Source organism: Bos indicus x Bos taurus, chromosome 1, assembly GCF_003369695.1.
Source record: "Bos indicus x Bos taurus breed Angus x Brahman F1 hybrid chromosome 1, Bos_hybrid_MaternalHap_v2.0, whole genome shotgun sequence".
Taxonomy (NCBI): domain Eukaryota; kingdom Metazoa; phylum Chordata; class Mammalia; order Artiodactyla; family Bovidae; genus Bos; species Bos indicus x Bos taurus.
Window position 1 is genome coordinate 111182505 of NC_040076.1, and position 17982 is coordinate 111200486.

General features: G+C 36.4%; 1 protein-coding gene across 1 annotated transcript in view; it reads right to left on the minus strand.

The window, feature by feature from the left end:
* GMPS (guanine monophosphate synthase) overlaps positions 1-17982 on the minus strand; it is a 72483-nt gene that overhangs the window by 12645 nt on the left and 41856 nt on the right. Inside the window, 6 exon segments of the mRNA XM_027542927.1 lie at positions 2620-2735; positions 4978-5083; positions 6425-6598; positions 8114-8265; positions 10251-10416; positions 10732-10925. Of these exon segments, the coding sequence (XP_027398728.1) occupies positions 2620-2735; positions 4978-5083; positions 6425-6598; positions 8114-8265; positions 10251-10416; positions 10732-10925 (908 nt within the window).

Consider the following 17982-nt stretch of genomic DNA (forward strand, 5'->3'; position numbering starts at 1 on the left):
ACCTCACAAGTCAAATTCTCCTTATCTCCAGGGGAATTTTTTGTTATAAAGTCAACTTTGTCTGAAATGAATTTATGTTTTTCCATTCTTTTATCCTTTTCTATTCTTTTACCTTCCCTCTTTCTATCCCTAGCTAAACAGACTATAGTTAGATTTTACGCCTCAATCTAGTTTGACAATTATGTCCTAACTAAAGATGTTAGTCTTTTAATTAATAATAAGGTTTAATTCCATTTTACCAGTTTATTCAGTAGTTTCTATTTGTGTGTCCACTTTTTATGTTTCTTTCTCCTTTCTTACATTTCTCTGAACTGATGATTTTTCCCAACTCATTTATTTCCCCTTTACTAGTTGTGAAGTTAAACCCTCTATTTTCATTCTTTAGCGGCTCCCCTTAAGTGGAGATCTTTAACAAAAGAGAATCAATCTGTGCTCATCTGGCAAGCAATACAACGGTCTTTGAATTCTTTAACTCCAATCAATCCTCCCATGGCTTACAAGCTATTTTAGCTGTATGTTGTATTTTTTTTTAAATAAACACCAAAATTGAGATCAGTTTATACAGCCTGTTTAATTTTACCCATTTACCATTTTATTTGCTTATCAGTCCTTCCTGTATCTCAGACCATTCAAACTAGGATCCTCTTCCTTCTTTGCCGCTGCTGCTGCTGCTAAGTCACTTCAGTCGTGTCCGACTCTGTGCGACCCCAGAGACAGCAGCCCACCAGGCTCCCCCCATCCCTGGGATTCTCCAGGCAAGAATACTGGAGTCGGTTGCCATTTCCTTCTCCAATGCATGAAAGTGAAAAGTGAAAGTAAAGTCGTTCAGTTGTGTCCGACTCCTAGCGACCCCATGGACTGCAGCCTACCAGGCTCCTCCATTCCTTCTTCTCTAGTCAGTTCTTTAAAACAGTGGTTCTCAAACCTAGCTACACACTCAAATTACCTAGTACACTGAGGTGCCATTACACATCAATTAAATAAATTCTAGGCAGAAGGGGTCCAAGCACAGTATATTTCAAAAGCTTCCCCTGTTGAATCTAATATACAACCAGGGTTGAGAACCACTGCCTTTAGCTCCTTAAGTAATAGACTATTGGCAGTAAATTCTGTTTCTGTGAAAACATCTTTATTTCGCCCAAGTTCTTTGAGACGATTTATCTGTTCACTATTGTTCACAAGTATTTTCTCTTGGCATTTTGAATTCTTCCTGCTTTTACTGTTCCTTTCACAGCCTGCATAACAGTATTTCCTTTATGCAGTTGCTTTGTCTTTGGCAGCCTGTAGTTTCCACAGTTATGCTTCTGCGTGTGCCAAGTCACTTCAGTTGTGACCAACTCTCTGCGACCCTATGGACTGTAGCCTGCCAGGCTTCTCTGTCCATGAAATTCTACAGGCAAGAATACTGGCGTGGGTTGCCATGCCCTTCTTCAGGGGATCTTCCCCACCCAGGGATTGAACCCGCTTCTCCTGTGGCTACTGCACTGCAGGCAGATTCTTCACTTCTGAGCCACCAGGGAAGCCCAAATAGTTATGCCTATTAGATGTCAAATTCTTCTCCTTTACCATGATTAGGATGTACTATATTTCCTAAATCTGAGGCATGGTGTCTTTCAACAGTGTGCTGTGCTGTGCTTAATCACTTAGTCATGTCCAGCTCTCTGCGACTGAGTCACCAGGGAAGCCCTTTCAAAAGTGTGGCAGAATGCAAATACTTTTGTCTATCTCCTTCAGGATATACATTTAAGTTGGCGTTCTCATTTTGTCTTAATCTCTTCTAATCATATTTTCTCTTTGATGCTTTGTTCCAATTCCTGGATAATTCAAGTTCACTAACTCTCTCTTTAGCTTTTTTTAATTTCAGTTATTTTCATTTCTAGAACTTAATTTTTTTTCAAAGCTCCCAGGCACTTTATATACCTTATTCTCATTAACAATTGCTTCTTTTAATTCTTTGTACTTTATATATGATTTATTGTTAATTCCAGTATCTGAAGTGCTTGAGGGTCATCTTCTACTAGCTCTCATTCATTGTGCCTTACTTTTAGATGTATTTTGTAGTTTTTTATTATAAGCTCATATTTGTTAAAGTCCTATTTATGGGGATTCTCTGAAGCCCAGTTGAAGAGACTCCAAAGATAATTTATACTGCTTCTTTTCCGACACTCAAAAGCACTACCAATCAAAGCCCACTTTAATATAGATTATAAATTTTAAGCACCAAATATACAGAAGAACTGAAGACTTCTCAATCATCCTCAGTTTGGAACTAAAATGATCTCCTTTACTTTCTCACAAGACATATGAAAGGGTGTTTTAAAATACTTGATATCAAGTATTTTATTTTCAGGAATTCAATGTATCTAATCTGTTAAAATATATAGAATAGCTGATAAACATATAGAATAGCTTAAAAGAGAAGTCTGCATTTAAGAGCCTCTGTAGAATACTGTCTTCGTAGTCATTTCCAAAGGTTAAATATCTCTGAATTTTCAAGTAATAAAACCCTAATTAATTCATTGTAAATACTGAAATATAACAAGAATCCATTCAGTTCCTTGTACTGATTAGCTGTATCTTGTTAAAGCTCCTATAATATACAAATTCAACACAAATTACCTTTTTAACACTTGCAGAAAAATCAGCTACTATTTTCAAAATATTGTTAGTTTCAGGAAAATCCTTACAAATATAAGGTTCTTCAGCACATATTACTCTGATTGCCAGGCCAGGACCTAAAGAAGGGAGTACAATGATATTTAATATAAATGTTATATTTAATATAAAATCTTATTCTCCCCTCCCCCGGACAGAGTTTTTACTGGATGCTGCCCCTCCTAGGGGTGTGAGGAAGGAACCCTACAAATGGGCACCTGGGACAGACTCTCCAGCCAGCACTGGAGCAGCTGCCAGGTCATGAGGGGTCCCCAAGTTCAGCGGCAGTGCTGAGCCCCCAGCGGCCCCCCGGCTCCACTCCCCGACCCCTCCTCCTGCGAGCTCCCCAGCAGCTGCTCTGCCTCTGTCAGGGTGCAGGCCCCAAGCCCGGGCTGTCGCTGGAGCCCTCATACTCCATTCTCATCCCACTTTTGGGAGAGTCACTTATCCAGTGACTTCGTGTACTGTAAGTGCCCATGTATAGCATCCAGTAAAGTGCAGTTGCCTTCTGTCTACTCATGAACAATACTCACCTCTCCCCTACCGGATATATTTTTAGCTCTGTGTCACAAGATACTGCTTTTATTGAAATATAATTGACATATACACTTTAGGGTTTCTAAAGTGTTTAACATGAAATTCAGCTATGAGTTTCCCATACAACTCATCACTTTTAGAATGCCTCAATTCTCTTCATATCAGTTATTTCCATCTCTTATTTTCATAGTACACGTATTAAGAACCTCAAAATTCTCTAATAATTATTTTTAATACACAATATATGTGCCAATCTATTTAAAACTACTTGCAGACACAATTCTTTGCCAACACACATTGGGACTGAACATCTCGAATACCAGAATTGAAGTTAGTAACATAAACAAGTGCTAATCTCCATGTGAGTCATTATCTTTCTAACACTATTTATGGAGGCAATATGGTAGTTAAGAGTAACCAGTATTGAGGAGGCCTTAGTGGGGCTAGACTCCTGGTTCCAAACTCAGTCTGTGTAACTTTTGGCAAACTAGCCTCTGTCCCTAAATTCCCTCAACTGGACAACAGGATAACAGTAGTTGTTATTGTGAGGATCAAATAACACAATATGCAAAATATTTACCAGAATGCCTAGCTCACACTAGTACTCAAGAAACGCTAACTATTCTTTTTAATTTGATTAGATCACTTTCAACTCATCACCTAATAACTATCATAGAGACATAGGAACTGAGGTAGAAGACTTGCCATGCTCAAGAACTCAAAACAAAAACAGGTTAAGACTTGCTTACAGTCCTAATTAACAAATATCACCTCTAATTATTAATATTTTTATGACTACTTAAAAATGGAATATTTTCATTTGTTCACGAATGAGTTACATACAGCACTGTGAAAACAAATGGTTCATCCATTCAGACAAGTCAGTCAGGGGATAAGGGTTTCAGAGAACTGAGTTTTAAAGTGCAAAGTGAAGTCACTCAGTCATGTCTGACTCTGTGATCCCATGGACTGTAGCATGCCAGGCTCCTCCATCCATGGGAGTTTTCCAGGCAAGAAACTGGAGTGGGTTGCCATTTCCTTCTCCAGGGGATCTTCCGGACCTAGGGATCAAACCTGAGTCTCCCGCACTGCAGGAAGACTCTCTACCACCTGTAAAAGCAAAACTAAAAAACAACAAAAAAATCTGTACTACACTAAAACAAAACCAACTTATTTTATGTCATGTACAGCAAAGGACTGACATTAAGATACGTGACAATGCACAAAGGCAGCGAGTCTTCTATGCGTGGTTTCAGCAGCAATGGGAAATATGGCACAATTCAGTTCCAGCTTTTAAAACACAAGAGCAAAAAACTCCCTGCCTCCCTACAAGATGCAGGGCGAGGAGACAGTTCTGGGTTGCCACTGGTGAAGCATTCAGTTTGCTACTTTGCGTCACACTTCTCTTATTTCTAGTTAATTACTATTTGGAATACATCACGGTATAGTAGAAAGAACATAAAAACCCAAGTTCTAACACTGAGAATTATATGGCAATGTTATTAAAATATTCCTTGGTTTTCTTATCTGATGGCAACATTACATGTCAACCTATTTACACAAGGATAATGCAACACTTAAATATACATATAATTAAAAATGAGTATTTAATAAAATGAAATATATACAGTAGGCACTAAAAACAATGTTTATTTCCTACCCATCCTTTCCTTTCTTTCAAGTTACATATTCTCTAAGATGATAAATTACTTCAAAACATGTCTGAATTGATTCTTGTTCAACATGAAGACATAATGGTAAACCAAACAGAACTACATTTCTTACCTGGAAATGGATGCCTGGAAACTAACTCTTCTGGAAGTCCAAGTTCTCTGCCTAAGATTCTTACTTCATCCTTATGAAAATCTTTCAAAGGTTCTATTACTTTTCCCTACATGAAAGAAAAAGGCCAATTAATACAAATTATAATAGTAACCAAAATGACACGAAAAACAAAGAACAACAAATTACTCACTTTTCCTGTTGTCTTTTACCTTTAAAAATCATTTTTAAAACTTCATCTTTTAAAGTATTTCTTCCTTTGTCTTTTTAAGGAATTAGATATTTTAGTGATTTTTATATATCTCTTTGAGATACATTTTAAACACAAACCTTTTAAACAGACAAAAAGCAGAGCAAACTTACCCACACATCTCTGATCTAGTTCTCATTGTAATATAAGTCGATCAGAAAACATACTAGTGTTTAAAAATTAACTCTCCAAATGATACCATCAAGAAAGTGAAAAGACAACCCTCAGAAGGCAAATCATGTATCTAATAACCAGCAACCAGACTACAGACTACATAAAGAACACATGCAATTCAATAATAAAAAGATAAATAAGCCAATTTAAAAATGGGCAAAAGATCTGAATAGATTTTTCTCCAAAGATATACAAAGAGCCAATAAGCACATAAAAGGTGACTGACATCGTTGGCCAATTAGGGACATGCAAATCAAAACCACAATGAGATACCTACCACTTCTCATCTACTAGGATGCCTAAAATAATAAAAAGGGACAGGTAATTCACATCCATTAGGATGGCTACTTTTAAAAAAAGAACAGAAAATAACAAGTGTTGGGCAAGGTATGCAGAAATAGGAAGCTTTTTGCACTACTGGTAGGATTTTAATATAGTATAGCTGCTGATGAGACATTAAGTAAGTCCCTCAAAAAACTAAAAATAGAACTATCATTAAGACTCAGATATCCCACTTCTTAGTACATATCCAAAAGAATTGAAAGCAGGCGCTCAAAGAGACATTTGCAAATCCCTGTTCACAGCAGCACAACAAAGTTCACAGCAACCAAAAAGTGGAAGTAATCCAAATGCCCATTGGTGACGTGTGTATTTACATACAATAGAGTATTATTCAACTTAAAAAGGAAGGAAACCCTATCACATGCTACAACATGGATGAACCTTGAGGACTTACACTAAGTGAAATAAGCCAGTCACAAAAACTATGATTGTGCTTATAAGAGGTATTTAAAATAGTCAAATTCATTGAAACAAACAGTAGAATGGCAGATTATCAAGGGTTAGAGAGAGGGAGAAAAGGGTAGCTGTTGTTCAACAGGTACAGAGTTTCAGTTTTGCAAAATGAAAAAGTTATGCAGATCTGTTTCACAACAATATAAATATACTGAAAACTATTGAACTGTACACTTAAAAATGGTGAAGGAGGGAAAGAGGCTTTATGGTAAAGATTTCAAAAGCTTTTACCTCCTCTCTCAACTTTCTGATAAGTTCTGTGTCGTTGTGATGGGTTTTGATGAGTTCAGCTTTGCCACTTGCAACGAGAGATGCACTTTCAATTAGATCAGGCCGTAAAGTACCTTGGGCAAGGAAAACCTCCTCTGGTTTCAAGTTCATTTCTCCAATTACTTCATTGGCAATCTATAATCAACAGGAGTAAAACAAACAATTTTTTTTTCAAGACAACAAAATTTTATACTTACAGCTAAATTTCTAAGAGTCCTTTTGCAATACTAACCAGGAGATGAAATCCACCAACCCTCAAATTAAATTCCTTTAAGGACAAATTCTGAAAGAGATGGGAATACCAGACCACTCGACCTGCCTCCTGAGAAATTTGTATGCAGGTCAAGCAACAGTTAGAACTGGACATGGAACTACAGACTGGTTCCAAATAGGAAAAGGAGTACATCAAGGCTGTATACTGTCACCCTGCTTATTTCACTTATATGCAGAGTACATCATGAGAAACGCTGGGCTGGAGGAAGCACAGCTGGAATCAAGATTGCCGGGAGAAACATCAATAACCTTAGATATGCAGATGACACCACCCTTATGGTAGAAAGTGAAGAACAACTAAAGAGTCTCTTGATGAAAGTGAAAGAGGAGAGTGAAAAAGTTGGCTTAAAGCTCAACATTCAGAAAATGAAGATCATGGCATCCAGTTCCATCACTTCATGGCAAATAGATGGGAAAACAGTGGAAACAGTGGCTGACTTTATTTTTCTGGGCTCTAAAATCACTACAGATGGTGATTGCAGCCATGAAATTAAAAGACGCTTACTCCTTGGAAGGAAAGTTATGACCAACCTAGATAGCATATTCAAAAGCAGAGACATTACTTTGTCAACAAAGGTTCGTCTAGTCAAAGCTATGGTTTTTCCAGTGGTCATGTATGGATGTGAGAGTTGGACTATAAAGAAAGCTGAGTGCTGAAGAATTGATACTTTTGAACTGTGGTGTTGAAGAAGACTCTTGAGAGTCCCCTGGACTGCAAGGAGATCCAACCAGTCCATCCTAAAGGAAATTAGTCCTGAATATTCATTGGAAGGACTGATGTTGAAGCTGAAACTCCAATACTTTGGCCACTTGATGTGAAGAGCTGACTCATTGGAAAAGACCCTGATGCTGGGAAAGATTAAGGGCAGGAGGAGAAGGGGACGACAGAGGATGAGATGGTTGGATGGCATCATCGACTCAACAGACATGGGTTTGGGTGGACTCCAGGAGTTGGTAATGGACAGGGAGGCCTGGTGTGCTGTGGTTAATGGGGTCGCAAAGAGTTGGACACGACTGAGTAACTGAACTGAACTCAAGGACAAATGCTTATTTAACATAATTCAAAAAGGTATATGAACATCCCCATCAAAGCCAAAAGACATCTACCCATTGATATATCCAAAGAACTAAAATCTAGTATCAACTAAAAATATCTATTCTTAAGCAATTAAAACAACAGCCTAACAATGTAAGTACATGTTTTTTAAAACATAAAATAGTTTCTATTAGTCAGTATAATAACAAAACACAGTAAAACTCTTAGCCAAAAAAGAATCAAAATTAGTCACAAAATTTGACTATTTGGTATAATGACAAGGAAAACAATACTAAAATTCATATTTAAAATAGTACACACTGAAAATATTTAAAAAGTACCTTAACAAAAGTATCCCCAATGATTTTTCTTTTCTCCTCAGGACTTGTAGTCATATTTAACGTTTTGCTAATTCTCTTTCGGGGAGTTCTGTCTTCATCTGATATTGGTAGAGTTGTTGTTCCATTGTAGAAAGAATGAGCAGCATTTATCACTGGGGAAGAGGAGAGAAGCATATTTTAAACTAACAGAAGATTTTTGAAAATAGTAAGTAGTAGATCAACTACAAAAAAGAAAACCTATATGGATCTTCTGATTCTCCCCTTAAACAGCCTACATATTCTAGAACTACCAATGAACTATGACTAACAGAGTCCATATACGGGCACTCACTGAGTTTTGTTCCTTTGAGAATTCTGTGGCATTTTACTATCTAGGACCATATTATCACAAATTATGCTAATTGCTTTCCCTCTATTCAGTGCTTCACCAGAGCAACAAGCAAAATCCCCCAAAAGGAGTCAAAGCAGCGGTACATATACAGGGATCAAAATCCTCGGAACTGCACAGTGACCAGTCCCGTGAAAACCTAATGTCTAAAAGCATACTCTTAGCGATCCTTAGCTGTCCTTTTAAAGAGTAAAGTTAAATAAAAAAAAAAAGAAAGGGTTCTCTGCAAGATGCCAAGGCAGCTGGCTACTTCACTTTACTGAATTTGTAGGTCTTTCTCTCAAGCTGGTCAATTACCCAGAGAAGACATCTCCAATTTCCTGTTTCTAAGCATTCTGATAGCCTGAACAGAGGAAGTGGCCAGTGGAGGGGAAGAGATATCGTTCTGTACATAAGGCTTTTCCTTAATGTTACCGTTTTTAACATACAATCTTCCTTCCACCTTCAACTATGCCTGGTATTGACATGCCCAAGTCCAAAGCCTCTCTTGTTTAGCCTAGGGTCTGAGGGACAGCAGCAGCTGTGTTCCTATTTAAAGGGGAAAGTAACTGCTTCTCAGACTTTGATCCAACACATTCTAGGCTGACAGTGAGCAGGCCCTGTGAGGCAGCCAGTGTTCCCATCTCCTGAGCTTCCCAGAAGCCCTGCGTTTTGCTGGGCTTCCTTCCCGCAACCCTTCCCCAAGTTTCTGAGTCCTCCATCCTACCACTTCAGTTAACAAAGACAGATGCAGGTTTCTGTGGGGCTGAAACGAAACCATTCAGAGGGCCCTTTCAAGAAAAGGAATAACAAATCACGCAATACTCCTATGGCTAACACAAACTATAAACTATACACAGAAACTACTGCAAATCACAAATATAGCACCAAATCCAAACTAAATGTATCCCCAACTCGATGTTTTCTTAGCATAATTCCCAAATGCCTGCAGCCACTATAAAACCACCCAAAAGAGAGAAAGAGGAGAAAGACAAAATAAATTAACTATAAATTATTAAAATACCTTACTTCAAATTTCATAAAATGTGTAACTATGAGAAGATACTAATACGGTCCTTTCCCAAATTTTGGAAAAGGCCTGGCTGGTGAGTAGCCCTAAAATTTAAGCTTCATTAGCTTATCAGAGAAAATCTGCATAAACCATCTGCTTTCCACTTCCCAACATTTTGTTGAAACCATTAGACTGCTATTATCACCTCCTCTCTATTCTTCATCCTTCTGGCATTACACTTGTTTTATGCCTGTATTGTTATTTTAGTGATATTTCCAAAGAAGAAAGAAATAGACTCATTTTTACTTCATGTTTAACTATACAAGTCTTCATTTTACACTCAACATTTTGGCATCAATTCCAATTAAGTCAATAGTTTATATCATTAAACTACTAATTTAATTTCACTATAACTATGGCTTACATCTTTTTTTATAAAAGTGCAGAAGATATCCATAAATGTAAAAGCAGTTAAGGCCTAAGAAGATGAATAGAAAGAACAGAATGGTGGCTGGAAAATGGTAACTTATTCTTCTATATATAACATTAGGAGGAATCAATTTGCAAAATTTATACTGTGGCCACTCTTGAACCAGAAGTAACTACAATGTAAAAATAAAAAACATTTCAACCATAAGCTTACTGGGAAAACTGTACTCGATTACTGGGAAAACTCTACTTGGTTAATTTAATCACAAGCTAGATTTGATTAAACAAGTCCTGAGATGTAAGTTAACTTTTCTGGAGTTCATCAATACCTTTGACTTGAATTCCAAGCTTTCTGAGGGCCTCTTCAACAGACTGACTTTCTCGTTTTCTCATAAAGCCATTATCAATGTGCACAGCAATGACTTGATCTTGGTTCAAAGCACGATTTAACAAAGCTGTACAAACTGTTGAGTCTACTCCACCACTGAGTAAAACCTGCAGGGTGAAATGAAAAGTCAAATTGAGTAAAATAAGCACAAAGACAGTAAGAGCTTAAATCACTACCTAAAAACACTGGGGAATTCCCTGGTGGTCCAGTGGTTAGGACTCCGTGCTCTCACTGCTAAGGGCTCAGGTTCAACCCCTGGTTTGTATTAAAGATATGTATGGTAACTGAAAAAGCACTCTGAAACAGGGCAACTCAAAAACACTTATCACCCAGTCAAAATTTAAGGGCTATACTAAGTAAGTCAACCTTGAGTCTAACATTACTGGCACAAAGTTTTAGACTTTCAGATGTAAATTGCTTACCAAAACTTTTGATGTGCCCACTCCCTCTTTGATCTCTCGAATGCACTCAATTTCTCTGTTCTGCACAGTGAAGGTCCCACTGCACCCAGCTATATCGTAGAGAAAATTCTTCAGTATTACTTTCCCATTTTCTGTAAGGCCAACTTCAGGGTGGAACTGGGCTCCATACAATTTTTTAGATTCATTTGCTATACCTTTATAGAAAAAAATAATCATAAATAATTTTTTTTTCATATTGAAAATACTCAGTGAGCACCCACAGTAATTCCTCACAATTTCTTCCTCCATAAATGTGGAAACTGATTCAAATTAGTAGATTTTTAGCTATGGGGAAAAAAAATACAAATAAAAACTACATTGCCATGATCTGGCTTTATAAGGCCTTCCTTCATATAGCAATTAATGAACGACATGGCTGTGACATCATTTCACAGTATCCTCACTTCTCCACCCAGTGGAGAATCATTACTGCAATCATTTTGTCTATTCAACGCAAGGGTAACTCAGTTTTAGATCTCAGTCTTATATGCCTTCAACATGCAATGTGCAGCTACCAATTTTCTATATTAGAAAATCCTCATACATTAAACCCATCAGAATATCCTAAGTGTTTCCTTCTTGCATACTATTAACCATGAATATAACTCCACTTACTTGACTAATGGGCTTCTGACAAATAATCATCTACAAAGCAGCAGACGATAGGCTAGATGTTTTACATGTACATGTACTACCCGCTGTCTATGGCTCTGAGAAATCAAGAAACTTGCCAGTATCCCCAGCTAATTAAGTAGATAAATCAGGCTTGCTAACCTCCCAAACTTACACTCATTCTCCTCTACTAGGGAAGCTCACACTTTCTTTACTTGGCTTCTCAGACACCACTGTCCTGGTTCATTCCTTATTTCATTGTCTAAGCTGAACCTTCTTTGTTGGTTCCTCATCTTATCCATCTCTACACATGAAAGTCAAACAGTATTCAGTCCTTAAATTTCTGCTCTATACATTCTGAATGATTCCAAACTCTCATGACCTTAAATGTTACCTGTATGTTGGTATATCCCTGAATTTATTCCTCCAGTCCAGTTTTCTCTTCTACAGTCCTACTCAAAAATATATAAAACTGCCTAGTCACACCTTCATTTCAATGTTTAATAAGAAACCTTAAATTTAATATGCAAACCCAAATTACTTCATTCTTTCACATCAGGTAAACAGAAACCATCCTCTGGTTGCTCAGGCTAAAACACTTGGAAGTAAGAAGCTAGAAGACACCACTATGTTCTAACAACAAGTAAAAAGTTGATTAAATACCCTTAGAGAGACTGACAGGTAAATACAGAGAATCACAACTTACTGGAGAACTCCATGATTGCAAACCTCTATAGGAACCATTGCTGAGGTAGGGAAACTTGAACTATAATTGATATCACTGGAGGCTCAGCATGGACAAATCTGAGAGATAAAATGTCCAGGAAGACCCAGTCATCTGGGATCCCCACACTCTCCAGTAGCTTCACTAAGTTCTCACAGTGAATATTAGAGGAAAATCCCCTTGTGCTTCCAAAAGGGGAGGGAAAAATAAAACATTTTGAAATACACCAAGCCATTCTTTTCTTCTTAATAAGGTCTTCTACTCTCAGGAGAAACTATTTAACCAGTCTAATATGACAGGGTTTTATCAGAACAAACTAACTTGGGAGAAAAGAAAACACTCAACTCTAGCCCATTCTAGTCCTCCTGTCCCATCTAACAGAGGGAAAAACTGAAAACACTGAAATCTACAGCCCGAAGCCACAGGTTCACTAAGACTGAGACCTACTCCTAAGACCACAGAACACTTTCCCTCTCCCCAACACCTTGCCATCTACAGCAATTCCTTGTACCCAGTACATCATGTCAAGCTAGCAAGAAAAAAGTACAAGATACACTAAAAGGGAAAAAATAAGTTTGAAGAGATAGATCAAGTGTTAAAAGAGACTCAGATACTGCAGAGATATTGGAATTATCAGCTTGGGAATTTAAAATAAGTATTATTAAGAAGCTAAGGGCTCAAATGGATAGAGTACGCAAGAAGAGCTGGGCAATGTAAGCAGAGAGTTGGAAATTCTCCAAGGGACCAAAATGATTTCAAGGGATCAAAAACACTATAACAGAAATGAAGAATGTCTTTGATGGGCTTATCACTGGACATGGCTTAAGAAATACTCTCTAAGCTAGAAGCTGAAAACCAAAAAGAAAAAAACACTGGGAAAAAAAAAAAAAAAACAGAACATCCAGGAACTGTGACACAAGTACAAATAACATAAACAATGGAACTTCTAGAAGAAAGAGAAAGAGGAACAGAATATTTAAAACCATAATGAATGAGAATTTCCCCTGAAATTAATATAAGACATCAAACTAACCCAGGAAGCTCAGAAAACACTGAGCAGCATAAATACAAAAAGAAAAAAATTACACCTAGGCATATGACTTACAAAATAAAAAACATCTTGAAAGAAGCTTATGGAGGGGGGGAGCCTCACTTATAGAGGAAAGATAAGAATTATTGATACATCCAACTGACTGTAAACCATGGAAGTGAGAATAGACTGAAATAAGTAAAATGTGGAGAAAAATACATATTCTTCTCAAGCACAGTTGGAACATTCTCCAGAATAAATCACGTTTGGCCACAAAACAAGTCATACTAAATTCAAGAAGACTGAAATGATAATCAAGTATCTTTTCTGACCACAATGGTAGAAGTAGAAATTACAAGAAGAAAACTGGAAAATTCACAAATATGTGACAATTAAACTACATGCTCCTGAGAAACTAATAAGTCAAAGAAGGAATCAAGAGAGCAATTTTAGAAGCCTGAGACAAAGAAAATTGAAAACCAAACAACCAAAACTTACGGTATATGCCAAAAGCAATTCTAAGATAGAAGTTCACAAAGATAAATGCCCACATCCAAAAAAAGGTCAGGCCTTAAACAACCTAATAACTTCAAAGAACTAGAAAAAAAAAAAAAGAAACTAAGCCCAAAGTTAATAGAAGAATGGAAATTACAAAGATCAGAGCAGAAATAAACAGACAAATGATGATTTTTAAAAAGATGAAAATAAAAGATAGTTTCTTGAAAAGATAGATAAACCTCTAGCCAGACTTCCCAAGAAAAAGAGAGGACTCAAAATTAGAAATGAAAAAGGAGATATTAAAACAGATACCACATAAATACTATGAACAATTATACACCAACAAACTGAAAAACTTAGAAGAAATGGATAAATTCCTAGAAACATGTAACTTACCAGGACTAAATCATGAAGCAACAGAAAATTTGAATGGACTCATTTTAAGTAAGGAGATTGAATCAATAATCAAATACCTCCCCAAAAGTTGCAAAACCAGATGGCTTCACTAGTGAGTTCTACCAAACACTTAAAGAACTAGTAACAACTCATGAGAAACAGAAGCAGAAGGAACACTTCCAAACACATTCTATGAAACTAGCAATATTATATCACAGCTAGACAAGAAAAGACTACCAAAAAAAGAAAATTATAGGCTAATTTCTCTGATAAACAATGTTGCAAAAATCCTCAACAATATATTAGCAAATCAAATACAATACAGTAAAAAGATCATACACCATAATCAAGTGAAATTTATTCCAGGGATGCAGGGATAGTTTAACATCTGCCAATCAATATGATATACCATATTAACAAAATGAAGGATAAAAATAATATGGTCATCTCAATAGATACAGAAAAAGCAATACATAAAATTCAACATCACACATGATAAAAACTCTCAACAAACTGGGTACAGAAGGAACATATCTCAAATATAATAAAGGCCATATACAACGAGCCCACAGTTAACATACTTAGTGATGAAAAGCTTTTCCTCTAAGATCAGAAACAAGTCAAGAATTCAACAAAGTACTAGAACAAGTCAAGAATTCAACAAAGTACTGGAAGTACAAGCCAGACCAGCCAGGCCAGAAAAAGAAATAAAATTATCCAAATTAAAAGTAATAAGTAAACTGTCTCTATTTGCAGATGACACAACATTGTATCTAAGAAACCCTAGAGACTCTACTAAAATGCCATTAGAACTAATTATTTCCGCAAGATTGCAGGATACATAATCAACATACAGAAATCAACTCTGTATGTATCAACAACAATCAGCTGAAGAAATGAAGAAAACACTCCCATCAACAAATTCAAAAAGAATAAAACACTTAGGAATAAATTTAACCAAAAAAGGTGAAAGATCTGTACACTGAACACCGTAAGACCTTGATGAAAGAAACTGAAGAAGGCACAAATAAAAAGATATTCCATGTTCATGGATTAGATGAATTACTAATATATTGTTAAAATGTCAGTTCTAGGGACTTTGCTGGCAGTCCAGCAGTCAAGACTTTGCCTTTTAGTGCAGGGAGTGTGTGTGGGTTTGATCCTTGGTCAGGGAGATAAGACCCCACATATGTCTTGTGGCCAAAAAAATACAAAAGTAATGTTGTAACAAATTCAATAAAGACTTTAAAAATGGTCCACATCAAAAAAAAAAAAAGGTTTTTAAAAAAAAGTCAGTTCTACCCAAAGTAATCTACAGATTCAATTCAACCTCTATCAAAAATGGAAGGTACAAATGTAGTGACCTAGGGGTGAGGGAACAAGGGGAATAGGGAGAGTTGGTTAAAGGATACAAATTCTTGATTTTAAGATAAATAAGGTCTGAGGATCTAATGTATAATAAATATGGTAATTATAGCTGATAGCAAATTTCAGTGATCCAATACAGTGTTAAGTGAGCAGAATTTAAATGTTCTTACCAAAAAAAAAGGTAAATACAGTTGACCCTTGAACAATTCATGGGTTAGTTACCTACCCTCAGTGCAGTCAAAAATCTGTGCATAACTTTACAGTCAGGCCTCTGGATCTGCAGTTCCACATCCACGGTTTCAACCAACCCAGATCATGTAGTACTGAAGCACATATTTAGTGAAAAAATCCATATATAAGGTGACCCGCAGAGTTCAAAACTGTGTTGTTCAAGGATCAACTGTATGTGAGGTGATGGATGGGTTAATTAACTCAATGGGGAAAAATCTTTTCATAATGTATATTAGGGGACTTCCCTGGTGGCTCAGATGGTAAAGCATCTGCCTACAATGCGGGAGACCCCGGTTCAATCCCTGGGTTCGGGAAGATCTCCTGGAGAAGGGAATGGCACCCCACTCCAGTACTCTTGCCTGGAAAATCCCATGGACAGAGGAGCCTGGTAGGGTACAGTCCATGGGGTCGCAAAGAGGCGGACATGACTGAGCAACTTCACTTTATCAAATCATCACATTGTACACTTCAAATATTTTACAATTTTGCTGATTATACCTCAATAAAGCTAAAAAAGTTAATTTTTAAAAAAATGTTTTTGGGAAAAAACCACCAACCTAGAATTCTGTGCCTTGAGAAATTATCCTCCAAAAGTTCAGGAAAAATATAAAAGTTTCAAACAAACAAAACCTGAGACCATCTGTTGCCAATAGGCTGCTCTGCAAGAAATGTTAAAAGAAGTTCTTTAGAGAGAAGGAAAATGATAAAGATCAGAAACTTGGATCCACATAAAAAAGAGCAGAGGAAGCATAAATGAAGGTAAAATAAAAACTTTCTTCTTCCTAATTGAGCTAAGAGATAACTTCATTCAAAATAATAGCAACAATGATATAATTATGCATGCTTATATAGAGATATATTATTCATGCTTACTTTTAAGTGAAATGATGACAGCAATGTACAAGGGATATGAGGGAAAAAATCACGTTTATTTTGTTATGATAAGGTACACTACCTGTGAAATGGTACACTGTTATCTGAAAGTGAATTTGGGTTAGCTGTGAATGTATATTGTAAAATCATGGGCAACTTTTTCTTAGAAAATGTAAAAAAAGAGATATAACTGACGTGCAAAGAAAGAGAAAATAAGACCATATAAAATGATCAGTTAAAACCACAAAAGGTAGGAAAAGACAAAAATAATATGAACAAAGAACAAGGACAATAAATAGAAAACAACAGATACGATGGATATTAATCCAACACTATCAACAATCCCTTTAAACTCCAATAGTCTAAATGTACCAATTAAAAGACAGAGATTGTCACAGTGGATCAAGAAAGAAAACATAATTTATATGTATTGTCTCTTGCCCACTTTAAATATAAAAACCCAGATCAAAAGTAAATGGACAGAGAAAGATATGTCACGATAACACTAATTAAAAGATAGCATGAGAGACCTTCCTGGTGGTCCAGTGGTTAAGAATCCACCTGCCAATGAAGAGGACACGGGTTCAATCCTTCATTTGGGAAGATTCCATATCCCAATGGGCAAATAAGCCTGTGCGCCACAATTAACGACCCCACACTCCAGAACCTGCGAGCTGTAACCACTGAGCCCAAGTGTCCTAGAGCCCATGTTCTCTGCAATGAGAAGCTCATACACCACAACCAAGACCCAGCACAGCCATGAATAAATAAATAAAAAGATAACACGAGTAGATACATCAATGTCAGAGCAGACTTCAGCCAAAAGTTACCAGGATTGATTTCTCATATAAATGCTTTCCTCTTTGCAATCATCCTGTTGTTTTTTCAGTCTTCAACTTTTTGAGGCTTTTAATGGCTAGGTTAAATGATGCCTCTTGGTAAATGTCATATTGCACTTGAAAATATGTGAGTTATTTTCAACTGTCTTTTGATACTGATTTCTAACACAATTCCACAGTGGTAAGAGAACAGACTCTGTATGATTTCAATATCTTAAGACCACAAAATTTTTGCACCTTGTTTTATTCCCTGGATATGTTCCAGTGTCTCCTACTTTATGTGGTCTATGGGAACTTGGAATAGAATTTATATCTGTTGTGTGAAAATTGTATAAATCTTAATTATGCTGAATTGGTTCATGGTGCTTTTCAGGTCTACTATATCCTTCTACTTTTTTGTATATTCACTCTTAATTTTTGAGACTTTTGATACTGCAACTAAAATTTTTAATTTATCTACTTAAAAAATAGTTGTATGATAGAACTATATATAACTTCATTCTGTATTTTTCCAAGTCTCTTGTAAATGTGTTATCATACTTTCATAATTTAAAAAGAAAAAAAGAGAAAAAAGAAAATTTATCAGGGATAAAGAGGGGCATACATATAATGATAAAGGAATCCATTCCTAAAGAAGACAT